This window comes from Argiope bruennichi, chromosome 3 (assembly GCF_947563725.1).
Source record: "Argiope bruennichi chromosome 3, qqArgBrue1.1, whole genome shotgun sequence".
Taxonomy (NCBI): domain Eukaryota; kingdom Metazoa; phylum Arthropoda; class Arachnida; order Araneae; family Araneidae; genus Argiope; species Argiope bruennichi.
The window spans coordinates 71,188,239-71,216,123 of NC_079153.1; the positions used below are offsets into that span (position 1 = coordinate 71,188,239).

General features: G+C 29.9%; 1 protein-coding gene across 1 annotated transcript; it reads left to right on the top strand.

Annotated features, from left to right (window-relative positions):
* Positions 1-1,216: 1,216 nt before the first annotated feature.
* Positions 1,217-27,885, top strand: LOC129962873 (protein D1-like). Its single transcript, XM_056076873.1, has 7 exons — positions 1,217-1,228; positions 2,906-3,029; positions 6,536-6,673; positions 15,854-15,963; positions 19,764-19,887; positions 24,557-24,694; positions 27,728-27,885. The coding sequence occupies exons 1-7, from the start codon at positions 1,217-1,219 to the stop codon at positions 27,883-27,885; spliced, it is 804 nt and encodes a 267-aa protein (XP_055932848.1).

The window sequence follows — 27,885 nt, forward strand, 5'->3', positions numbered from 1 at the left end:
TTACTGGTAAGTTTGGCTTATAAAAGTAGATGTCTTAATTGGTAAACTTTCAATACCAAGCAATCGAGAACAATTTGAAAGTTCCGGGATTCAATTGTTGGCTTTTCCCTAAAATTATATTAACTGATTTCAATCTTTAAGTTGGTTTTAACCACATTCTAATCATTCTAAGAATAAATAAGGCAATAATATTGAAAAGAAATAATATATTACTAACTAATAACATATTATAACAAAACATATCATTACTACTAACATATTATCTATAATAAGAAAAGAAATAACATATTACTAAAGTATTGTTACTTAATTAGTTGTTTTCTTGTGGCCATAAAAGTAAACCTTAGGATCAGTATCCAGTTTCCATCCATAAAATTGTGCGAACTATCCAAAAACTCGCCAAAATTCTGTCATCTTGAATTGCTACATGAATCGGTAAAACCGGCTCTTGTGCCATTAAACCAAAACATACTAAATTTGTAACAAATGACTTTTAGGGTTGCAAAAAAAGTTGTTAAGATTACGACATTTAGAAAAAAAAATCGTAGGAAAAATATCAACTTTGGAGGACGGCGAATCTTATGTCGGAACGCTGGAAAGATTGAACCAATATTAAATCATGCTAACTGAACTATATAACTGGGTTAAAATGAAAATAGGTAAGTTTTTTTTTTTTTTGGACATTCTTGCCTAGTATCTTCTGGTGAGGTTGCAATTCCAGGAAACAAGACGCGAAAGCGCGCTATATTGGAAATCTTAAAAATCAAGCCAACCAGTTATCGATTCAGATGTTTCACCAATAATTGATTTGATGCAAAGTTTGATTCGTACTACATTTATCACAAAATATAAAATTTACTATATTTCTTACATTGACTAATAAATGAATAATCGTCAAAGCTGAACTATTTGAGGGCGAATTTTCGCTAAATGTTTCATTTTCATTGCAACCTTTAAACCTATTGTTACGATTTAAATTAGCCATCCGAGATGGTAGACATTTGTCGAAGTTTTGGTGGATTGCACGATTTTAATGTTTTTGGTGAATAACTACATATTAATCTTAAGTTTTACCGTTTTATTATGTTAATTTCTGCTCCACAAACAAAATGTATTTCATTTTCAAATACGGTGAAAAAAATCCTGTTTTGATAATCTACTTTTTTCGCATTGCAAAAGATGCCAATAGTATTAAACAACTACAATCAAAATCAAGATGGCTGACAAGGTAAACAATATTGGGCATAAAGCTGATAGAAAAAGTAACTTAATTTGCTTATTTGGTTGCAATATTGGTAGTGGTTTCAATATTGCAATTGGATTCATTAAAAATAATTTCAACAGAATCGTGAAGGCAATTAAGATATCCCGAATACTATGACGGTTACACTAATTTTATTTATTATTATTTTTTTGAGTTATGTGATTGCAGCACGAAGTTAAAACGATTTGATATTTTAAAAAATTTGTTCACTAATAAGCTAATGAATGATTCTTATAAATTTATTTTTTAATGAAAATTGCATTGCTCTTTTTTGAAAAAATGTATTTGATTCGAAAATATTAGTTATGTTTTGCAATGTTTAATTCCTATTGAGCAACTATTTTATCAAATCTGCCCTTTACCGCATTTCAAGGCAATAAATTAGATAAATAATCACATTTTACTTCGATTATTTGACAGTAAAAAACATATATAAGAGCAAAGGGAGAAATATAGGATCATTGAAAAATATTTATAAAGCTTTAAGATGATATAAAAAGATGCCCTTAGATTTTGCCGCTGGTATGACAACTCAAACAATCAAGCAAGGATAAATGATTGATTTAAAAGTCGAATTTAAATGTGAATATAATTTCTTTTAAATAAAATTATTTTGAATAATAATTAAGATATTTTAACGCTGTTTTTAATATGAATGTTGAAATATAGTTTAGGGTAACCCTGCACCTCGCCAAGAATGCCAACAATTCCAATAGCATATATATAAAACGCATTATTGTATAATATCAAACGATATTTCCAATATTGTATAATATAGTTGAATATTGCACTATATCGTGCATCCTGCTACGCTACCTCGGAAAATCAATTAATAAATCAACTGAGAATAACTGATATACGATTTTTTTTTTATCTGATCGGCCGTCTTGATTGGCAACTTGGCAATCTTTTTCAACCTAAACAAATTCCGGAAATATTTTTTCGCTTGTCAATGAATGAATTTTTGAGTTAACTGTCGTTATTTCACTTCAACTATTTCAAGGATCGTGGTTTATTTATGAGACTACTTATATCTAAATTTCACATCCAAATACATGGAGGAATTTGTAAGTCGATTTTGTTTGAAAATTTAACGCATACAGTTACTGTAACAAACAAAGCTGGTCTAAGCTTCGGGATAATGTGAATTTGTAAAGTTTTTGGGGAGAATCCGACTACCTATAGATCTGTGTCACAAAGAAATAAAATATGGAACCAATGTAACATTTTAAAAAGCTTGATAATATTTCATTTATCATTGCTTGTTTTTTTAAATATAATACTTTTTGACTGTTAGAATGAAAGTATCAAAATCCAAGGATTATTTTGTAATTAGCTGTTGCATTCTGTCTGTTATGCCTCTGGAATTTCTTGAATAATTTGATTTATTTTTTACTTCCTAAGAAAAGGCAATCAATATCTTCAATCTTTATATGGATTCATGTCATTCTATATATTCTCTTCTATATCCTCTGGATTCTTGTCTTTCTATACATGAAAAAATAATTCAGGAAATATCTATTTAAACAATGTAGCTTAGAAAATAGCTCATTTTTAAAAACAAAATGAGTGCTTATCCAAAACTGTTGATTCACTTCACTGAGTTTTGTTTTATTTTATTTCTTTACTTTTATGCCATAGTTAAAATATGATAAGAAGGCTGTGACTTGTGGAAATGAACTGACACGCGCCGAAACGAAACAACATCCTACAGTTGTGGATTTTAGCGCAGACATGAAGAAGTTATACACCTTCATTATGATTGGTAAGAATTTTTGTAGCATATAACAACGAATGCCTTTTGGCACTATTTTTTCAAAGAAAAAGAAATGCTGTCAAGAGCTCAGAAATAAGAGCATGGGGAAAAGGAACTCACTCCTTCACGATGTGAAAATGACTAATATAAGCAGAGAAAGAAACTAATAAAAATTTATTTAGGCATGCAGTTTTCTAGATTATTAATACTATTTTACGTGCTTTCTTGAAAAAAAAAGAACATTAAAAAAAGAAAAGAACAGTCTTTGAAAGAACATTAGTTAAATTTAAGCACGTGGCAATGTCCCGTTCTCAGTTTCGTGATAACTTTCTTTCATCATTTGCTTTAACTATGTTAAATCTAATACCAAATAATTATTCGGAACTATTACTGATTCCGAGTTAAATCCGATACCAATATAAAGTGTTCCATGCGAGCTATCTATTTTAAAGCTCTTATTTGCCAGCAGTATAATTTTTCGTATGTCTAAATCGTTATTCTTTAAATTTCCAATGTTATAAATATTTTTCTGGCATACCAAATGGGTAAGCTCCAAGTTTACATAGTAAAATTCTCAATAGTTAGATAGCATTTTTTTGCAATATAAAATCATTTTAAACAAAAAAGGATAAACTCTGTTTACTTGTTCTGTTACTAAATTGTATGACTTTTATCATTTCTTCATAGTTGCAACTGTAAATGCTTGTGAAGCTAAGACTTTTAAATTTTAAAGAAGAGAAAAATAATTTAAGGTCATTGTAACCCTCTCCATATCCTCACCATAATGTTCAAACATAGAAATGTAAATGATTTCAACTTTATGAGAGCGTTAAAAAAATTTACCAGTGCCTAATGGAATAACATCCCTAGCTCTTACGCTTGGTGACTTTCCGTCAACCCAAAAAAATGAAACCTTTGCCAGATGTGCCATATTTTTGTTAGTGAAATTTATTAAACTGAATGCCAGATCATCAAATGAAGCAAGTTTCCACTTCTGAACGTGAGACCAGGATGCAGTTCTTGCATATTTGATGAACTTTTAATGGAAAAGGTACAATTCGGTTTTAACGGCGATCAAAAAGCGCCAAGAAGACATTTCTCCAAATTATAAAAATATACTCAAGTGCATTACTATTTATTGCGAAAAATTTTGAATGTTGGAATCGCATGCTGTATAGTTTGGCGATTGAAATCGCCAAATTGACGAAAAAATTTTCTTGGTGCCTTTTGGTCGCCGTTACAACCGATAAATACCATGGAAAATTTCATATAATTGTAATATCAAATGTAGTTGATATTTAATCATTCAATAGTCATTTTCTTTGGATATTTTTTTTTCTCCGTAATTTTTAAAAGCAATTTCTGCACAAAAATTAAATTCAATGATGTAGATTGAAAGTGTCAACATCTATATGTATATCAAGATCTATATAATGTTTACATAATACCCAATTTTTGTAGAAAATAATAATAAAAAAAAATCATTACAGATGTATAATTTTTTTTATTATTTTCACTAATTATCTTTTAACATGGTTTGCTTACATTGGTTGTATAAAGGGGATCATATTCTGTGGGTAGTAAAGTTTGTGGAATCAGCTAATTTCCCCAAATCTAAAACTTATTTAAGATTTTTATTTTATCCCGAGATGTTTAAATAGAGACAATCCAGGACATTTATTTCACTTTCGGGACAAATTTGAGAATCGTTTTCAATCTGGCACAAAGTTAGGTTATTAATGACATCTGGTGTTTTAAGTTTAGTTTCGCATCTGGCAACAGCTTTTACAGTGAACGAAAATGAAAGAGAAAGGAAATTTATAAGAAAGAAAAACAATGCAGCTGCTTCTCAAAGTACCTAATCTCAAGCAGCTATACTACAAAATTTATTTTTTAAAAAATGGAGGTGGGGGCACATTTTGAAAAAAGATAATATCGAAATACAAATGTTTGAAACACACCTCCATCCCTTAAAATACATATTTAATATTTGACTGCTTTGATGAATTTAGAAACTTTGCTACAATTTACTCATATCTAAACTTATTAATTTGTTAAATTGTTATCTTATTTATGTTACATTCGCATTTAAACTTTTCAATTACAAAACTTTCTTTTGTTGCGACTGTAAACTAGATTTGAAAAAGCTTACAGTTATTGACAAAAATATCCGTTCATCAAGAGCCACGCTAGTTTTTTTTTATTTCTGCTTATATTTAATTTAATAAGATTATTTCTGCTAGGATAACTCAATAAAGAACAAGATTAACAAGAGATATTGATGAGTAATTTTCCACCTGTGGACAAGGAAAAAAAATGGGGAACAAAATCTTGCCCACCACTGCAATCACAAATTCTTGGCAATAAATGAATACGAAATAACGCCAACTTACAAGCTTTGCGACGATTGGAATCCTATACTCGAATAATGCTTGCTGAGCGATGGTAACACAATTTAAAAAAATTGGTGGAAAGATCAGTTTTAATGAATTTGGCGACTAAGAATTGCAAAAGAATGAGACTTTAACTAGCACATGTAGATAAGCTTTGAATCACTTGAGATATTCTGGACTTAGAGGGAGGGCAGGAAGAGGAGATAAATTCTATAAAAATTCGAATCACCAGTGCCAAATCTCACCTCAATGAGGTGTGATTTAGCATGGGATAATTTCTTATGACACTTTTTTCCATAGCAATGTTTTCTTAACGCGATCAATCAAACGAAATGTTTACAATCTGATCCTTCGAGTTGTGATTTTATAATATTTAATGAAGCGAAGAATACTCTGAAGAATAATGATTTCATTGGACGTTGATATGAAGATTATTTTTGAAATAACTCCCCCTCTCCCGAATTCTTTTTACGAGAGTGCTGTTATTCCCTTTTCTACCACTGTCATAAAATCTACAATTAAAGTTAAAAAAATACTTGAGATGCAACAAGTTTTTGTCTTTCAGATCAATTAAATTTCATATCTTGAATGTAATAAATAAAACAATTTCCGTTTCAAAACAAATTTCAAAAAATATTAAAAATTAAGTTTTTTTGTTTCGCTCTAAACAAGTATTCTCTCTGGACTGCAGGGAAATACTCATTTCTTTGAATAATACTTATTTAGTTTTTTTAAAAAAAAGATATGAATTAACTCTGCTCTCTTATTAAAAATTCTAATATTTTTTTCCTAATAGTCATGCAGTTATAATAAAACTGCAGACTACTACATTTAAACATGACAACAGAGTATACTGTGGTGATATGTTCTCGGTACACATCACTTGATTACCTTTTTATAAGAGTGCATTCTTTTCAATGTTATATAAATGGCAGATTAGGAAAAGATCCTTAGTCTGCATATTTAGCATAATTTGACGCAAATGACATCAGATTTAACAATTTCATTTTGACTACAATCCTTGTTTATGCAAAATAATTCCTAGTTAATAATATCTATTTTTAAAGAAATCTGCATTAGTGAATACTGTCAATAATTGATTCTTTACCCTGCTTTCATTAGATCCTGATGCTCCTACTCCACAGAATCCCAATCTCGCTATTTATCGGCATTGGATGTTCGAGAATGTTCCTGGAAATATAATACAAAATGGAGACTTGGTGACATCTTATGATGCACCACAAGCACCAACTTTTTCGGGTAGGTTTTTACTCACTTTGAAAATGAATTTGCAATAAAAATGCAGACGCATAAAAAATTAATTTCAATTAATTCGTTTGAGAGAATTTCCCAGTTAAAGAATTATTCATCTCGTTCTATTTTTTAGAAAATGCTTAGAATTTTATAAAATTCTTCTAATTAATCTTCGATTCGCAGGTTTTGAAGGAAAAAACAATTCAGAACATAATATCTATTGATAAAAATAAAATTTGTCAAAATAAAAATAGTAGATAATTTAATTTTGATTGTTAGAAAACTCTCGATTTTTCTAATTATTAAAAGCTGTATAAAGGTGAGTACGTGAACCACTCATAATGTTATACATACAGATATACTAAACATGAAAATCGAATTTCCAGAATGAACATGAGTGTAAACAATTGGAATATACCTAAATAGATATATAAAATGAACACTTTCTCTCCCTTTAAAAATCGAATTAAGAAACTAGTTTTTAAAGTAAAGAACCGCAAACTGGCTACTCTGACCCGCCGGAAGACACACGGAAAAACTTGAATGACTGGACCCCTGTTACAGCAACACTGGCGGAAATTGTGGTTTAGTTCTAAGGGCTATCACCGGCCGCAGTACAACCCTTCCGTAAGGAAGTAAGTCCTGTCATAGATGGGAGGAGCCAGACCCCCAGCTTTTTGTGTACCCATAAAAGTGGCGAGAATCAACCACCATATCGGAAACTTCTAATCCTCAATTACGAGGTGTCTTCCCCTCCGTGGGACTTAAAGTAAAGGAAGTGCAAACATTGATAATCTTCAATTTTCTTTGCCACCATTAATCTGAATATAACTAAATGCCATTTGTACATTTTTTGATATTGAACTAAAGTCTGCTAATGAATTTTTTATTCATGATATTTATCAACTTTGGAATAAAATAACAAATCTTCTCTCTGAAACCATTTTAACATTCATGAAGTATTTACTTACGATTTAATTATTGGATTATAGCGAATTCAGGTTCCAATTTAAATATAGCCATTTATATTGAGAGACGTGGAGCTGTTCCTTAGACAAAAATCATTTCGCTGTTTAGAAGTTTTTACACAATGATTTTTGAAAAGAAATAATCTAAGATATGAACTTGCCATTAGAATCTTGTTTCAGAAATTAAAAATGATGCTACAGTGATAACTCGATGAATAGTTAAACTTACATTACTAGTATATATTCCAAATTCTTGATTGTGATGAGTTTTCTATAGTTTGAACGTTTTTGCTTAAACAGGATGTAGTGGTTCGTGAATAAGCTTGCAGGTTCCGAAGGCCTACATCATTTGCATTTGATAAAAAATTTAAAAATCATGAGTAGTATAATAGCAATTGATATTGGTTAAAAATAAACAAACCATTTCTATATACCATTGTCAACCATTTAGAGAGGTCACCCCGAATATTTCACCCATTTTCTCTAGTAAGGGTGCTCTTGCCCCCAGCATAAAAGAAAGGTTGAAAAATCACGGGTGCTCAAATTTTTATTTTCAACGTCTCGCTCATAAGAATTTTCTGCTTTATAGTGTAGAAGAATACAGTGTATGAACGTCTTTTTTTTTCAATTTTTTATTACAGAATTTTTGTTTCCTTTTTATTACAGAAAATTATTCCTTAAAAGCTGAAAACAATAATTTTTCAATATTTTAATCCTTCAAATCGGAAATATTCTGTTTCTTAATTTCAGTTTATTTGAAACAGCATTTGTTGACATTTATTCATGTTAATTAGGGATTTATTCATTAAGAAGATGCATTAAGGATCGATTTTTTATTTATCCTTTAAAAATAGCTAGCGGTAGCTAAAAATTTACACCATTTTTGATATACACAGTAGTTTTACATTATAATATGGAGACATCTAGAGAGCTGCTCTTTAGATATTCTCATGTATACTATCACAAATATAATGCACTTTATGTATCTTTCTTCGCCAAAATATAATAGAGAATTACGTCACATGGAACATTCCAATCATTTTGGAACAATACCTCATCCCACTGATCAGTTGGGTGCAATTTGGTATAGATCCTCAATTTTGGCTTCAAAATCGAAGTCCAACATTTATTTATCTCATTATGATTTTCCTTTTTTAAACTGCACGGGAAATCAAAAGGACAGCCTATCTTATAGTGACATCCAATCTGAGAGGATTCCTCAAATCAAGGGTTTCTCGTTCCACGGTTGGTTCTCACCTTCATGGTAGGTGTAATTGGGGTTCACCTCGGAAACAGGACGTATATATGAGAGGGGTTACACCAAAGTCAGTCTTGACCATTGCAACTCAACAATAGTTTTATCCTAAGTATTGACACGACAATGGTGATTCAATTACCACACGCTTAGGTTGAACGAAAGTAATTTCAATATGACCTTTTGACAGATTTTTCCAAAATCTAACAAATATAAATATAACACACAGATGCAATTTCGCTCAAAGATATAAGCTATTCTACTTTGCCCCGTCTTTGAGTTATAGCGTACACATAAATTTGAACAAACAAATAAACTTACTGTTGACTTTAATATTATCTATAATTATCCTTCAATGACACATGCTTATAATTAGTATAAAGACAAGAATAATTTCATATGTTTAGCTCCTTTCGTTTTTGAATTATTTAGTGGACAAACAGATAAAGAAATATTACTGCAAAAATGGAAATCTAAAATGTGGAAATTCATCGACTTTTCGATTCTGATATTTCTGGCTATTATAATATTTTTTTCTTCTTCTTGTACTGATGAAATTAACTCTCTGATTATTTATTTTCAGATCCTCACAGATACATTTTTCTGGTTTACGAACAACGAGGAAAGTTGAAGGATGATTTCGAGGACAGGAAACGTACCAACTTCGACCTAAAGAAATTTGTGCAAGATCGAGGACTTAAGGGTCCCATTGCTGGGAATTTCTTTTACCTTAAAGATTAGTGTCTCTTAACGGAATTTATAACTTACATGCATTGACTCACAATTTCAAAATTTAAATGAGATCTGCAGATGCTATAACATCAGTAAATGCTATAGTTTAGCCACAAATAATAATTTTCATAAGCGTATAAATTTCATATATTACTTACTATTGCTCTTTGTCTTTGTTTTCTTTTTCTTTGATATTTACTATATTTTAAATTATCATCTAAATAAAATTTATCTTTAGTCAGAATGGTGCGTATTTATTTGTTGATTTTCTGATTCGTGCCGAAGAATTCCTTGAGCTAGGCAAAATCACATTTATGCTTCAAAAATAAATAAATAAACCCGCGCTGAAGAACTGTATTTCAATGCATGCTGTATTTGAAAACTTCTTCAACGGGGATCACCTGGAATATGAATGAGAAGTTGTATGAATAAGCAAGTTCTAAATCCCTTTAGAAAAAAAAAAAAAAAAAGCTGAGCTGAAGAACTGTATTTCAATGTGTGATATATTTGCAAATTTTCTTCACCCGGGATCACTTGGAATATGAAATGTTACTCTTAGAAACATTCTGCTTTTTAAGTTTGAAATAAAAAAAAGTATATTTTTCGTTCTAAATAAAAAAAAAAATTATAATTATCATTAAATTTAATAAAATAATGGTGGCTTTTAAAATAATTTTTCCTATCTATAAAATTAAAAAAAAATAATTCAATCTTTTTTTATATAATAGAGAAAATAATAAATATTTTGCCAAATCTCCCAAATAAAATTTTTTTTCTTCCCTTTTCTTTCTATTTAATTGGGAAATCCTTTTTCTTGAGTGAGACTAGATAATGCTACCGAGAACGTTTTAAAGTAGTAAAAATAGATGGCGCCAGGTTAGTTTTCGGAAAAGGAAAATAAGTATTTTCTTTGCACGGGTTCTAATATAAATAAAAATCACTCTGCTTATTTTATTCATGCATGCCCGCACCTCGTTTTAAACTACTAGATCGAATTCAACAAAACTTTAAGCATTTATTGTTTCGGACAACGAAAGGAATACTATCAACTTTTTTTATGGTACAAGTGTAAATTTGATATTGAATTAAGTAAAAATCAATTGGGATTTTGCCTTGTTTCTGTAGTTACGTGAAGAAGCAAACTATTATAAAAAGAAATATTTTTATATCTCTTAAAATTCCAATTTTTACCTTTTCAATTAAGCCGATTTTGTTCGATACAATTTTTTATCTAATTTTCTAAATTTAATAAATAATTATTAATAAAGATAATTTTAAAATAACAAAATTTACTAATATTCCGCAGTTAGATATTGACTAGACTTTGAACTACTCTACCTTTATTTTGTGATTTTATTTCTTAATTTTTAATTTTTTTGGAAACTCTTTTTACTGATTTTAAAATAATTCTAAATTTCCTCAGAAATAAAATTGAAGATAAGGAAAAATTTGTGTTCCATAATATTTTATATAAAATAAATTTTGCATTAAAAATGTTATTAACTTTTTAATTAAGAGAAAAACTATCCACGTCTACAGTGCAAATCATAAAGAAAAAAAAATCTGTTAAAAATATCAGAATTATTGGTGGATATTTGTATATGTACTGGCGACCGCCAAATCGAACAATAAATTTAAAAACGCGAATCTTCTATCGACGATCGTCGTAATGCAAAGCAGACTTGCTGAATCGCTTGGACAACAGCAGAGTTAAAAGGTTCAAAAGCATCTGTCTAGGAAGTTTTGGGATTTGGATAATATTAAATAACTAATATTTTTTCATATGCAAAGTATAATTAAAATTTATCTCATAGTTACTGAAGTGTAAGTCAGGTTTTAATGTTTTTGACATTTAAATAAGCCATAAGTTTTTTTAATTAGTAAAAAAAAAAAAAAAAAAAAATGGAAATTTCATCCAGTACAATAAGGATTCCAGATAAATCATGCGTCCAAGCTAATTTTTGTATAATTTTGTTTTTATTGAAATATGATTTATACTTCCTTTTTACTCTCTCATATACGTAGTACAGAGAAAGCATTATAAACATAAAAAATTCGAGTTCAAGAATGTGATATATCTCCAATTTTAGACTTCTCTGAGTTCGAAAAATACATGCTTGGAAATGTCTGTCTGTCTTTGACAAAGATAAATCAGAAATGCTTTAAGCTAGACGGACAGAATTCTGTAAGTGGTCTGTACACAAAATTTGTTAATTTCTGTAAAATTTTGTGCAAAATCCGCCCTGGGGAAGTCAATCTGTCCATCTTTCGTATAAACCCGCTGGTTGCCTGGCATAGGGGTTGTGCGTCTTCCCCGTGGTCTGGGCGTCCCGGGTTCGAGTCCCGGTTTGGTATGATTGTTCTTCCGTGTTCTATCTGTTAGTGTAAGAATGTGCCCCCCGTAAAAAGGGGGTTGTGCAAACGAATGTGATGCATGAAGTAGCTAAGTCGTACTCTTCGCCCTAGCTGGCGCTACTGACGAAACAAGAGACGCTCACTAGGCTTAAATCGCTCACTGATAACTGTCAAGGGGATTGTAAAGTACCATAAGTCACAAAACAACAACATGAGTTAACTCGAAAGCTGCGAAATAAAGAGAGCTAAATAGACGAAATTAGGTACAAAGATTTACCATCTGTAATGTAGACCACTCATGAAGTTTGAGCCAAATCCAATAAAAGGTTGACAGTCTGTCTGCCTGTAGTTTCAGAATCTTGTAAACATGATAACTTAAAAATATATGGACATACAACAAATAGGGTATAAGATTTTGTGACTAGAAGTGTAGTTTTGTGTCAAACTTTTGTTTGAATCAGTTGGATAAAATGCATCTAAAACATAAATTCCTTTTTCAGATATTATTTACCGCATGCCAGGGATTAATTGCCAAGGATTATATGATAGATTCAGTCAAAATACTAAATTCACGCCGACGATATACATTTCATACCATCCAAGGTGTTCTCTTGGTAATATCTTTATTGGAGAATATTTTGAACAGTATTGCGAAAACCACTCCCTCTGGTTACTTTCTTATATACGAAGTATAGAGGAAGTATTATGATCGTCAAAAACTTCGAACTCGAGATTTCGACGAATATCTGCGTTTTAGAGTTCCTGAGTTTGAGAAACACATTTTTGGAAAATGACATGTCTATCTGCGACAAAGGTCAGAAACGCTTCGAACTAGATGATTGAAATTTGGTATACAATCTTTACCCCAAATTAGTATATTTCTTTGAAATTTTGAGAAAAATCCGTTCAGAAAAAGTCTACCTGTTCTGTTGTGTTGTAAGTTATCACAAAGGGAAGAGAACTAGTTGGATAAAATTCGGTACACAAATTTAAGATCTAAGCTGTAGGCCTCTATCAAAATTTGAGCCAAATCCGACAAGGTTTAACTATCTGTCGTGTGTGTACTTATCAGAAACATGGAAATACAACAATTCAAAAATGCTATGATTTAAATATATCAAACATGATGTGGAATTTTGAACTTGAATTTTGTTGAATTTTGAATTTGGAACTACAAAGGCAGTTTAATGTCAAATTTTTTGTTTCAATTGTTTGAGAAAAGTGTATGTGAAATACAAATTCGATTTTTGTATACGATTAACGCATTCCACGGATTAATCGCCAAATAAGGCTGACACGATAGATTCAGTAAAAAAGCTAAATTCAAACCAAAAGTTAATATTGCATAAACATTGTGTGCCAATGCCTTGTAAGGCGTTCTCTAGTATTACAAGTTTATTACAGAGTATGCGGAAAAGTTTTGGAAGACCATTCCCGCTGGTTATATTTCTCAACATGCTCCGATGTTCCTCACGTAGGGAATAAGTAATCTGTACATTTAGTGTTCATAATGTTATTAATGCTCTACAGTGCGAAAAAAATTGAAAATTTCATGGTATTTATCAATCGAACCCTAATATTTAAAGAATCGATAGAGATACAACTTTTTTTTGTTTAGGAATTAGATAATATATTTAAAAGCAAAAATTGAAATAAACCTCTACATTAAAAGATTTTAGCTTTACACCTGTTTTTAGTCAATAAAAAGTTCTTTTTTTCTAATTTTCAAAAAACTTTTACCTCTTAACTGGTATATTTTGATTTTATAGATGTTTTTTTTCTCAATGTTTTTATACAAAAATTTAAAATTTTAATTATTTTAGATCATTTTTCAGAAATTGCAACTCTAATGTAGTCACATAAATTAATCATGTTACAATGTTTTGATAATTTGCATTTCATTAAAAGTGATCGATATGACTATTTTAATACCAATAATGAGGTCGTTGAAGACAGCTGATATTGATAAGATTAATTTAATCACATCAAATAACTGGTATGGACTACATCTTATAAAAACATTGATATAGCAATACAAGCAAAAACTACACATTAATGTAAAGCATTCTGATTGGTCAATTATGTTTCAAAAATGCGAAATAGTCAAACTGTCTTTGAAAATAGGCAAAATCGATCATATTGTTATGGCTGATAGCTGTGTCAAAGTTCATTTTGCGCTATCTCTCGAAATGGGAGAGATAAGGAGTGACTTTACTGACATTTCAAAACATCAAAACCATTCATATGAAACAAAAATTGTCAATATCGACCTAGTTGGTGTTGAATGGCTGGTTCTTTGGCATTTGTTATTATTTCATATATATATATATATATATATATATATATATATATATAGATAGATAGATAGATAGATAGATAGATAGATAGATAGATGGATGGATGGATAGATAGATAGACGTTATTTATATATATATAGACGTTATTTTTTTAAATCTCAGAGAAAATAAAATAATAGCCAAAATGCATGAAAATAATTCTTGATTTATTATTAAATATGACAATTGAGCTATATTTTTCTCTAAGCGAATTAAACTTAGATTAATTAAATGGATGCTATAAAATCAATTAAAATCACTTGTTGAAGAATTTTTCATCAAATTTGAATTCTATAATAACTTAAATATAATTATTAATCTAACAGCTTTAGTGAAATAAATTAATACTTATATATTTTAAATTATATTTTTAATATAATTTAAATATATTTAAAATAAAGTTATTGCTTGATAGAAGTTTGATATTAGTATCAAATTCTCCTAACTAAAAGTATTTATGCGAATATTTCTTAATAAATTTCAATAGTTAAGTTTGTTAAATTAATAGTTTGCATTTTTCAATTTCTTAAACTAAAAGAAATATAAATTATTTTTTAAATAATAATTATAGGGAACAGCATGAGAAAAAAAATTGTATGTTGTAAAATTCGTGCAAATCTCTTTAACACTCCAAATATTAAAAAAGAAAATGTATGAGGTTATGCTCCTTAAAAAGCAACATTTTTTTCTTTCTTTTCTCATTGGTTGAATAAATATTTAATCAAAAATGCAAATCAAAAGGCATCTATTCAGTAGCTTTGTTATCCCAATAATTCAGTCTTTTATAATATTATACATTTGGCAAGAAGTGATGAAAACAACTGATGAAAGAAACAATGCATAAAAATTTTAATCAATTATTTATTTCTTGGTCTAGCAATCCAAAAAAGCCCCCCCCCCCAAAAAAAACAATAAAATGCACCGCCGGATTTTTCATCATGTCCATTACTCTGCATAATCTAATACAAATTACAGTTGGAATAAATGACAGTTGAATCAAATACCTAATATTCTAACATTTATAAAAAAAAAATCCAATTTATTTTCAGTAGGTTTAATGACCAACATTTTATTAACATATGTAGAAAAAGCTACATATTTTCTTTTCCAAATGTACTATGCGCTACATTTTAAAACTCTCAGTAATGCCATTCGTAAATGAATAAAGTAACATGAAAAAATTATATAATGTTTACAATAAAAATAGCCAGTTAAATGAAAAATGAGTAAAAAAAAAATCGATTGTAATGAAAGATTAAGTTAAATGAAATAAAATAGTCAAATAAATAAAAATTTGATGTAAAAATAAATAAAAGTAAAACTTTAATAATAAAAACGTTTCAGTTTTCATTTCTCTTTATTAAAATGCAGAATAATAGTAAACTAACAAGCATCGTAAACCTGTACATGTGCATATTACATTATTTCAAATTATAAAACTGCGGTACCCATTTTTCAGTTTCTCGATAATCAAAAACATTAAAGTTTCAGAGAATTTAATTAGATATGGTGATAGAATTAGTGTGCTTATTTATTTTAGTTTGCTTTTCGAGGATTTCGGCCATCGAAGTTGATTGCGATTTAAACAAATTCCGAACAAGCAACATTGTGCCAAAGATAATACCTACACTTCCGCACAGTCCTTTACTGGTAAGTTTTCGCATCCTTGTTGAAAAAAATGCCTTAACTGATAAAATTTCAAAATTAAAATAATCGAAAGCAATTTGGAAATTCAGGGATTAATTGCTGTATTTTCTTCAAAAAGCATATTAATATATTTTAGAATTTAATTCCCTTAAATGTTGTTGTTTTTAACTCTAAAAATAAATTAGAACAATTACAAAAATAGTGTTGATTATAATTATTTTTCTGCTTGTGGCCGAAAAGGTCAAATTTAAAAGATTTAATGTACGGTTTCCTGCACAAAATTGTGCCGACTATCTAAAAATCGCCAAAGTCGGCATCTTGAATGGTTACAAGAAATGGTAACAAATGGTATTTAAGATTGCAGCGAGATGTATCTAGATTATTTTTGGAGAGAAATTTACCAAAAAATTCAACTTTAACAAGAGAATATCAAACAAGTGGGATTGCAGGGAAGAAAGAGTCATAATTATGTGAGAATGAAAGTTTACTGCATTAGAATTTATTTATGTAAAATTAAAAACAACTGCACATGTATTACATCATTCTCTGCCAAATAGTAGTAAACTCGCCAGAACACAAAAGAATGTAATTAGGTTATGAAGTTTGAAAATTTATTGTCTACAGAAATAATAGTTTGGTATTTTTATAGTATTCTTTAGCTTAATCTTGATATGATGCAAAGGTTGATTTGTGCTTTGATGTTTAATACATATCCATCACCAGTAAAAATCTCTAATAACGCCAAATGTAATTTAAAAGACGTCTTATAAAATAATTATATCAATATGAAATATAATTCGTTCAAAGCATAAGATCTACAATGCTTGCTATAATGGGACAGTTACACTTGCGTGCATTCATTAAGTTATCCATTTGTGCTCCCATTGTTTCTGGAACTTAGCTACCTCTGGCAGGAAAACTTGGTGACTAACTAAACTGGCAAAAGATAATGCATCTCATTCTGTTAAAAGAAAAAATAATGGCTGAGGATTCTTTTTCTATAATCTATGGATAAGAAATCTACGGCATTTGATTTGTATTTGAATATAAAATTCAAAATCATGTTAGGTACTAATCTTTTATGACTGTAATAACCCTTTATATTGTTTCATATATTCATTGAAAAGTATTTTGCGAATATGGAATAAAGCTGCCTTTCATATGTTTAACCTCTTTAAAACTGATATAAATTTTTTCTGTTTTATTTATATCAGTTATAGATATTTAGTACCAGAAGGTAATTATATTGTTGAAGAATTTTGCGAAAAGTGAAATAAATAAATATTATTGACACCCATTAAAACTTGAATTTAAAATATTTTCTGTGCAGTTTATTTTAATTGGTTAAATAAAGCAAGATGTAAAGAAATAAAATTAAACAGCAAGATACAAAGAATTAATCTGCAAAAGAACTCAAAATTACACATCAGTTTATTCATTAAATAATATTATGCACACCAAAATTATAATTTTTTCTATATGACAGATGGACATGTTACTTTCTGATAAATTTTTAGAAGCAGAGTTCTCTCATTTTATTAATTATCTCAATGTAGTATTAGTCGCTTCTTTAATGAAATCACTAATAAGGGCTATTAGCATTTTCTCATTTAGTTCAGCTTCGTTTCTTATCAAGAACATTGAATGCCATTTTCACGCTGACAATGAACGACTACCAAATATCGAACGTTGTCAATGTGCTAAATATTATAAAGAGAAAAAAAATTAATAATGTGCCAATCATTTTAATATTAGAGAGCAAATAATACTAGTAAATGAGTGAGCCCATTTGACGCATAAAAATTGTTCTTTGATAAACTAATGAATGGTTCTCATTAGTTTTTAATAATATTTTATAGAAAGTAAAGAATCGCCCATTGCTTTCAAAATCTTTAAACTGATATGCTCTTCTGCAGAGCGCCGACATCGACTTGGATATTACAGCTAGCATTGTATAAAACACTCATTTAAATTTTTAAAAAAAGCATTTTATCTTAGCAACTTTGCTATTAGAAAAAGATGCTTTTCATAATAAATAATTTGATGAAATAAATACACTTACTCGATTCATCTAATCCTTTATTTGTTCAGGGAACGAGCTAGAAATTTCTGTAAAAAATTGCTGGAGAATTTCAATAATGTATACTCCTCCATATAGGCAATGAATTCTCCAATACATATTACAGCTAACATTTGTGATCATAATATTTCTGATCATCCTAAGCAGTTGAATACATTTTTGAACAATCACTGATGTATTTAATTATTATGGGAAATCAATGAAAAGAAGGGCGAAGAATTCCGTCAGAATGACAAAACAAAATTAGAATAAAAAATTGTAATATAAAGACAAACGATTTCAAAAAAGCTAAAGCAGACGTTTTTAATTTTTAATTTTTTCTTCTGAAAATTCGTGAACAGACGATTTTAATTAAAATAAATTCATTCAATCAGAATATCAAAAGAATAAATATTTTCAGCGAGTTTAAATAGTTATTTAAATAGTTTACTTTAAAAAAAACTCTAGAATGTTTTATTAGCAATAGATAAATTTTCAGTTACAAAACATAATTAAATTATATTCATTAAACGATGTTTATTTGTAGATTATTTTTAACTTTCCTTTCTCACAAAACTGTTATTGTAGGTGTGCAATTCAACAAGCGGAAATAATAGCATGCAATTCAGTATTAGGATTTCTAGAAAAAATATTCCACTTACTGTTTGGTTACCATAATGGCGACTTACTTGTGGGACATAATAAACAAGCGTTCAGCAAAAAAAAAAAAAAAAAAAAAAAAAAGATCAATATAATTTTACTTAAAGAAAATTATTTTAAATAATAGCTAGATAATTTTTGTGCTATTTTAAAAAAGAATTCTAAAAAGAGGAAAGTGAAGAATCTTCCACTTCTTTCAAAATTGCCGATCTGACGCCCTCTCCTCTAGAGTTTCCGGATTGGATATGATAATTGCCGTCGTAGAAGCACCCCCCCCCGCAAAAAAAGTGGACGATTCTTTACATTAATCAAGATTTTTCTTTTCTACCAATGAATTCATTTTAGAATTACTATTTTGAAAAAATTCGTCTACTCTCAAACTTTTTGAAATTATTTTTCTAAATTTCATTTTAACTCTTTCAAGTAGGTGGTTTATTTTTCGAATTATTTATATCCTAGTAATTAATGATGGTGATTCAATTATTAAACCAATTAATGAAGAAAATATATTTTAAGTATTGAATATTCCACATCTAAACACATGGTAGATTTTATAAGCCGATTTTGTCACGAATCTTACCGCATACATTTCTTATATCTCGTGATACTGGCTTGCTCCAATTGGGATTTTTTTATGGTGATATCCTAAGTAGATATCACCATAAAAAAAGAAAAATATAGATTTTGCATTGCTATTAGAAAAGAAAATTGATATGTTTTCATCTTCTATTATATACAGTTTGTTTTCATAGCTGTAATACTTTTTGTAGATTTAGGGTGAAAGTAGTTTTAATCCGGGGGGAGGGTAATGCTTTGTAAATATCAAAAACATTATGTCTATGATGCCTTGAGAATTTCTTGTATAATGTCGAAAACGTTTCTTAGAATTAATATGATAATGATAATCAGTACTTTGAGTTCTTATATGATGCCATTCTAAGTAATCTCTGAATGGAAAACAAAAGCCGAAAATTGTCTGTGTAATAAAATAGCTTAAAACACTAGCTTATTTTGAGAAACAAAATACTGTAAAATTTCTTGCTCAGTACTTGTTTAATTTATTTAATTTACTTTTATATCATAGGTAAAATTTAATAATAGGGCAGTGGCTTGTGGAAATGAATTCACTCGTGCTGAAACGAAACTCCATCCTACAGTTGTGGATTTTGATGCTGACATAAAGAAGCTATACACCTTCATTATGATTGGTAAGATTTTATGGAATAGATGTTCATAGAATAAATTTTGGCAATATTTTTTTCAAGCAAAAGAAGGGGGAAAGAAAAATGACCCATCATTATAATCTTATAAGCAAATTCAACTTTAATTATCAGATGTAGGGAAAGTAAATTCACTTCTTCCTTTTGATGAAAAAATCAATTTTAAAAGAGAAAGAAACTAAAAAAAAGCTACCGGAGACATGCACTTTGTAATATTAATAAAACGCTATTTTACGTGTTGGCTTAAAAGCGCCATTTTTGAATAAAAATATTGGTTAGATTTATCACATAGTAATGCCCCGTCTTCAGTTTTCAGACAACCTTCTTCCACCAATCTTAACTGTGTCAAATATACGACCGAATAATTATTAAGTACTAATTGCAATTCTGTGATAAATCGAATAGAAATATTAATACACTTCAGTCCAATTATCACTAGATAAAATCAGCATAGCAGCAGTATAGTTATTCTTGCGTCAAACACAATATTTTCTTAAATTTTCAGTATCATAAGAATTTTTCTTGTATATCAAATGTGCAAGATCCAAGTTTACATTGTAAATAGTTCAATGGCGCTTATTTTATTCGTAATTGCAAACGCCTGTGAAACCTTTTCTTTTTAAATTTTGAAAAAGAGTGATATTGTAAAAGTAATTTAAGATCATTGCCGGCATTCCATAGTCGATTTCCTGCTTCTCAAATGTAAAACTTTAAACGGCCTTATTGCCATTTTTATGAGAGCTCTAAAAATTTAACTGTGTCATATAAAATGCAATTCTAACTTTTACGGCTGGAGATTTTTTATTAATTTGATAATAATCAAAGTTTGAGCCAAATATACCACATTCTTTTTGTCAAAATTTATCAAAATAAACGCTAAATGCGTCAAGATAAGCGATCTTGACTATGGTGCAATTTCTGCGTGTTTGAAGAACTTCCTCATATTGTAATAAATAATGCATAACAGAAAAACAGATATTTATGTCCACATAAATGTTTAAAATCATTACTATCATTCTAAAGAAAAAGTTCTACAACCGTAAAATCAAACATAGCCAATTTTTCACCATTAAAGTTTAACTAGATCTTAATCTTTTCCTCCATAATTATTAGAAATTAAAATATACAGAAGAGTTTTGGACAAATGCTTATTTCTGATATCACTAGATAATATCTATAATTATGGAAAAAAATTTTAAAAAATGAAATAAATAGTTACAATTCAAATCAGTTTGAGTTTATATTTGGAATGTAACTAATGAAATAATTTCCGATTCAAAACAAATTACAAAAAAATGTTGCAAATTCAGTTCTTTTATTTTGTTCGGAAGGGACCTTTTTCTTAGAACAGCGAGAATATAATTAATCTCTTGAATAATATTATATTTTATATTTTTAAAACATGACTTAACTCTTTTACTTTATTTTAAAAATTCCTACTATTCGTGCCATTACCCATTAAATTATAATGAAATTATAGACTACATTGTTTGAATCATAACCAGCGGACTACATCGTGGCGATATGTTTCTAGAAAGAATCACCACATTATTTTTATTTTCTCGTACACATAGTATAGAAAATGTATTCGCCACAATCTCGAATTCGTATTCGTCAAAAAATTTGAACTCGAGATTTTGACGAATCTCCAAGTTTTATGCCTCCCTGAATTCTTTTATGAAATTTTGCACCAAATTTGTAAATTTCTATCGAAATTTGAGCTAAATACAGTGGGTAAAAAAAGTTTCCGTACGCAGCAGTGACTGTTAATGGAAGTTTAATTTTTGGCGCAAAATATTTAGGTATGAAAATGAAAATTTTAAAATTGATTTAACACAATTTCATTTATTATTTATGAATAGTATAAAGGAAAAACTATGAAGAAAATTAAATACTTAAATTGAAATAATAAAAAGATGTCACTAATAAGGAACAAAAAAGTTTCCTTACGGTATTTACATGGTACATGAAAAACCTTTTTCATACTGACCAACTTGAATTTAATTACCGTTAGGCCTTCCTTTGGCCTTTATCACTTCTATCAAATGTTATGGCATAACCCCCATCAGTGTTTTTGTTGTTTTTGGAATAATACTATTCCAAATGTCTTGAATGACCCTTTTGAGTTCAACCTTGTTCTTTGTGTCATATTTTTTTAGTTCACGACTGATTTCTTCCAATAAATGTCCTATAAGGATTAAATCGGGAGACTGGGGAGGGCTATGAAGCTGTTTCTTAACATTACAGAGACATTACTCTTGACAAACCTTGGTGGTGCGCTTAGGATCGTTGTCATATTGAAAAGTAAAGTCCATTCCAAGGGACAGTTTATCTGCATTGGTTAAAACGTTTTGTTTTAGAATGTCAAGATGTAAGTACCTATCCATATTTCCATTTATAAAACATAAATATCTGACACTAGCAGCACTTATACACCCCCATACCATATACCAACCATCACCGTGCTTCACAGTTCCACATAAATACTTAAGTAACATATGCTGTTTTGATTCCCTCCAGATCATAACTCGACCATCTGACCCACGGATATTATATTTTGATTCATCACTAAAAAGGACTGATTCCCAAAAAGATAGAGGCTTGCTTATATGCTTCTTTGTAAACTCGAGACGCTTTTTCTGTAGCAGAGACTTGTAACAGGCTTCTTAAGGGCCCCACATCCATTATAACATTTTTTAAATGACATTTCTCACAATTTAAGATGCAAATTTAATGTTGTAATTAACCATTAAACCAGTTGCAAGTTGAGGTGCACTAATTCGACGGATTATCTTGCACCTTACACATGATATTTCTTTTATGCAAGCGATTTAACTTCGGAGTTCTTCCGGATCCATCTCTATCCTCAAATGCTTACACATCATGGTATCTTTCAATAATATACTGTACTGTAGACTTTGGTTTGTAAGTCATTTCACTGATTTTTTTCATAAATAATCATTTTTTTCGCAATCGAATCATGAACTCTCGAATGGATTTCTGAATTTCCATTTTAAGACGATCAGCGAAACATTGGAATTAAACAACTTTTGTTATGTCGTATTCTTCACTCTGACAAACCATCAAACTTCGAATATTTACTGTGGATTAGTTGTAAAGCTCGTCAGGAGGAATTTGCATATTGCGTACGGAAACTTTTTTTGCATGATACTTCGTCATTTATCTTAAAAATTGCAAATAGACTTGCTGTGTTTTGTAAAAAAGAGAAATTTATTATGAAACTCCCTTTTAAAGACTCATATTAACAATATATAAATAGTTTATAAAGATAAAAAGCAAAGATTAGAAATTATGCCAGTTTATTTTTATTTTAGTCTTCCGTAAGGAAACTTTTTTTACCCACTGTATGTAAAAAAGAAGTCTTTGTCTAGCCGTCTGTTCGCAGATCATTTAACAAGATAACTACAGAACAAAAACATCTAGATGGATTAAATTCTGTACGCATATTTAACATTTATAGTGTAGTGACTTATCAAATTTTGTGCTAAGTCCAATTAGGGATTGATCGTCTGTCAGTCTGTACTTTCAGAAACATGTAACTGCAACACTAAAAAAACGTTATGACTTAAATATATCGAATTTAGCACGGGAATTTTGTGACAAGTGTAGTTTTGTATCAAAATATTGTTTAATCGATTGGGTAAAGCTGGTTATAAAACACAAATTTTATTTTTGAATGCTATTAACTACATGCCAGGGAATTATGGCCAAAAACCTCGCCAAGCATGACACGATAGGTCCAGTAAGAATGCTGAATGACGGCGCCCTGGCATAGGGGTAGCGAGTCTTCCCCGTGATCCGGGCGTCCCGGTTGTTCTTCCGTTGTTCTATATGTGAGGTGTGTGAATGTGCCCTCCTATAAAAAGGGGTTGTACAAGCGGATGAGTGAGTAGCAAAGTCGTATCTTGGCTCTAGTTGGCGCTACTAAAACAAAACAAGAGACACTCCCCCACCGGCTTAAATCGCTGTCTTCGTAACCGCGGGCTTCCCCATGGCAAGTGCCATAAGAAACAACAACAACAACGGAAACATGTAACCGTAACACTCAAAAACGTAATGACTTAAATATGTCAGATTTAGCGTGGGAATTTTGTGACAACAAGTGTGGTTTTGTATCAAAGTATTGTTTAATCGATTGGGTAAAGCTGGTTATAAAACACAAATTTTATTTTTGGATGCTATTAACTACATGCCAGGGAATTATCACCAAAACACTCGCCAAGCATGACACGATAGGTCCAGTAAGAATGCTAAATTCACACAAAAAAGTGAATATTCCGAAATTATTGCATGCTAATGCCATGTAAGGCTTTCTCTGGCATGCAAAGTTTATTAGAGAGTATGAGAGAAAGTATTGGAGAGACCACTCCAGTTGATTTTATATATGCGGCTGATTATGATATAAATAGCCGATTAGAAAAAGATCAGTAGTCCGTATAAGCTATTTAGCAGGATCTAGCGCAAATGACAACAACCCCCGATAAACATATATCGGTCTATCGGGGTTTGTGAAATGACACCCAACTTAACAATTGGATCACAGTTCTTGTTTAACTTACGGAATTTTTAATAAATTACTTTGTTTCCTGGTTTGATGAACATCATAAATAACTAATTTTTTTCCTGCTTTCACCAGATCCTGATACTACTACTCCACAGTATCCCGATCTCGCTAATTATCTTCATTGGCTGATCGAAAATGTTCCTGGAAATGTGGTACTTAACGGAGATTCGGTGACATCTTATGATCCACCTCAAGCCCCAACCTTTTCGGGTAGGGTTTTTACTCACACTGAAACTGTGGTTAGTTATAAAAATATAGACTTCTGCGAAAAAAAAAATCACAATTGATTTCATTTATTTGTATGAAAGTATTACCATTTAAATAATTACTCGTCTTGCTGTACTTTTCGGCAAATATTTAAATTTTTACAAAATATGATTTTAATAAATATTCGAGTTGCAGCCTTTGATTGAAAAAAATAATACAGAACGGAATGTCAATAATAAAAAAATGAAATTTTCCAGATCAAAAATATTAAATCTTTTAACTTCAACTATTATCGAAGTAAGACATTCCGCAAAAGATGAAAGATGATGAAAAATGCGAAAAGATGAAAAGAAAAAAAAAATATGGCGATTTTTCTAAGAAATCTATTTGTAATTTTTTCTTGTCCCTCAACAAATAGAATCGCTTTACTAGTTTATGTACAAATATTGATCACCATATATATAGAGAGAGATAGATATAGATATTTTGTCGTGTGATTATTTAAGCCAAATTTTTGCGCAGTAGCTTCTGAGGGTGAAGACCCATGAGCACCCAACGTTAGAAGTCTGACTTCTAGCTCAAATGAAGATAGCACACACACGCACACTCGCTTGCACAACCCCTTTTTACAGGGGGCTCATTAACACACCTCACAAAGAGAACACAAGGAAGAAAACAAACATGCCCGAACCGGGACTGGAACCCAGGACACGGGGAAGACTCACTATCCCTCTGCCAGGACGCCGGCATATGTCTATATATTGCAGCTGTTAAATTGAATGTAACTCGATGAAATTTGTACATTTTTTTGGTGCAAGAAATTTTGTAAATTAAATCTTTAAACACGATATCTATCTATTTTGAAAATAAAATAACAAAACTGTTGCCAGAAATGCTTTCAATGTTTATAAATAAATCATTCGTGAAATGATAACTCTGGGTTTTAATTACCGGAATACCACACATTCAGGTTCGAATCCAAATGTAGATTTTATGTTAATGGAGGTGGAGTTGCCCTTATCATAATCGGAAAAGATATATCTAAATCTTTTAGAAAAATCTATATCTTTTGTAAAAAAAAGTATAATCTCAGGCACGGGCCTCCCAAAATCTTGTTCCAAAAATTTTAAATCAGGCTACCCAAAGAGACTGATACTGTTACATAATTAGTGAATACTTTATTCGTGGCCACGTTCATTTTTCTAAAAATCGCACTGATGGGATGCAGAAGTTTTGTAAATGAGCCTCCAGGAGCCAAAGGCCTGCTTCATGTGCATGTGAATATAGCCTAAAATACATGAATTTCGCTAATCATGAAGTTCACACACAGTGTGAGTTGTATTATAGCAACGGATAAAAATAAGAAAATCATTTCTAAATATCAATATATGCAGTAGTATCCCTGAATTTTTCTCTTATATTACCTAATAAATGTGCTATCCCATTATAATAGGAACCCCGCCCATTCCCCGATCTATGGACTTTGGATAAGGCTGTAATGCCACGAGTGTTCAAATATTTATTTTTAGAATCCCATGCGTAAGGGCTTGGGGATTCATAGAGTAAAGAAAATTTACAGTGGTCACGTTTATTTGGCAGATGATTGAAATCAAAATCGGACATTGAATTACAGTTGTAATCAGTCACAAGACCAATTTTCCTTTATCTAAGTCATTGCTTTTTTGAGTATTCGAGCTTATATTCATGTTGTATTACCGACCAATAATCGGTAAATTGAGATTTGGTTCAAATTTTAATACGAGTAGAAACTTTATATTTTAAAACTGTGTGTCAAATTTTATTTATTTAGCTCATTATGCTTCGCAGTTGTCCTGTTTTCTTATACTCAGACAGCCAGACTTCCTATGAATGGATTCCGTTCCTTCCAAATTCGACTAAAATCTACTAATATGATGTAATCCTCACATACCAAATTTCATCTGTCTAGTTCAAAGCGTTTTTGAGTTATCTTGTTCACACGCATGTATAATTCAAAAAGTATTTATCGGTCCAGCGAGGTTTGAAACTTAGATATTTGTTTAAACTTCCAATTCGATTTTTTTTGCTATAATAATATTTTCTATTCGTATATGGAAAAGTAATAAAAAGCAACCCAGTTATTAGCTTCTCTAAAAATAAAATATTTAATATGTATGTAAAAGTAAATATTCGTGCTGAATCATTCAACAGTCAAATTTTCATTACTGAAAATTATCTCTTAAAATTAAAAAGCATTAATTTATCCATATTTCAATCATTTAAAATCGAAATATTCTGTTTCTTAAAATCAAATTAATTTTATGCTAATTATTGATTTTTCCATTTAGTATATTAATTAAAAATCAATTACTCTCTGAGAAATAAACATTCATGGAACAGTTTTTTAAAACTGGCAATTGTTAGCTAAAAATTAATACCATTTTTTAATATTTGCAGAGCAGTTTTACACGCATTTTATTCGTTTGATTGTTCTATATATTTATGACACTTCACATTCATTCAATGTTTGATCAGTAAAATTGTATCTCAGATATTGGATTTGTGAAAGACAAAAAGTAACTCAAGGAATCTTCCCAGAAGCTTACTTTCTATTTAAAAAGTTATTTCCTATACAGAGGATTAAATAGCCTTGATGCAAAATAAAGAATTCTGCATTTTGGTTTGGGGACAAATTTCAAATATGTCTTTTCGTTGTCTTTTATTATATTTGTTCATAGAACAATCTTTCCTCCAAGGTTTAGAAAATGAAAGTTTAAATCTTGTTATGGAAAATTGCATATCCGTAATTGAATAGATATATTATGAAAACTGCATCTTGTAAAAATCTGCATATATTACTTGCAAAATCAGGACACTCAACGGACCCGATATAGTGTATAGTAAAAATGTCCAACAAACTCAATAGCAAAGAATGGCGTTTATTCCACATGGGCACTGGGCACACAGACGACAAAATTCTAATTTTTTTTAGACAATTATAATACTTTTTATATCTTGTATAATGATAAAATTAATTCTATGGTAATATATTTTCAGATACTCACAGATACATTTTTCTGGTTTACGAGCAACGAGGAAAGTTGAAGGATGATTTCGAGGGCAGGAAACGCACCAACTTCAACCTAAAGAAATTTGTGCAAGACCGGGGACTTAAGGGTCCTGTTGCTGGGAATTTCTTTTACCTCAAAGATTAG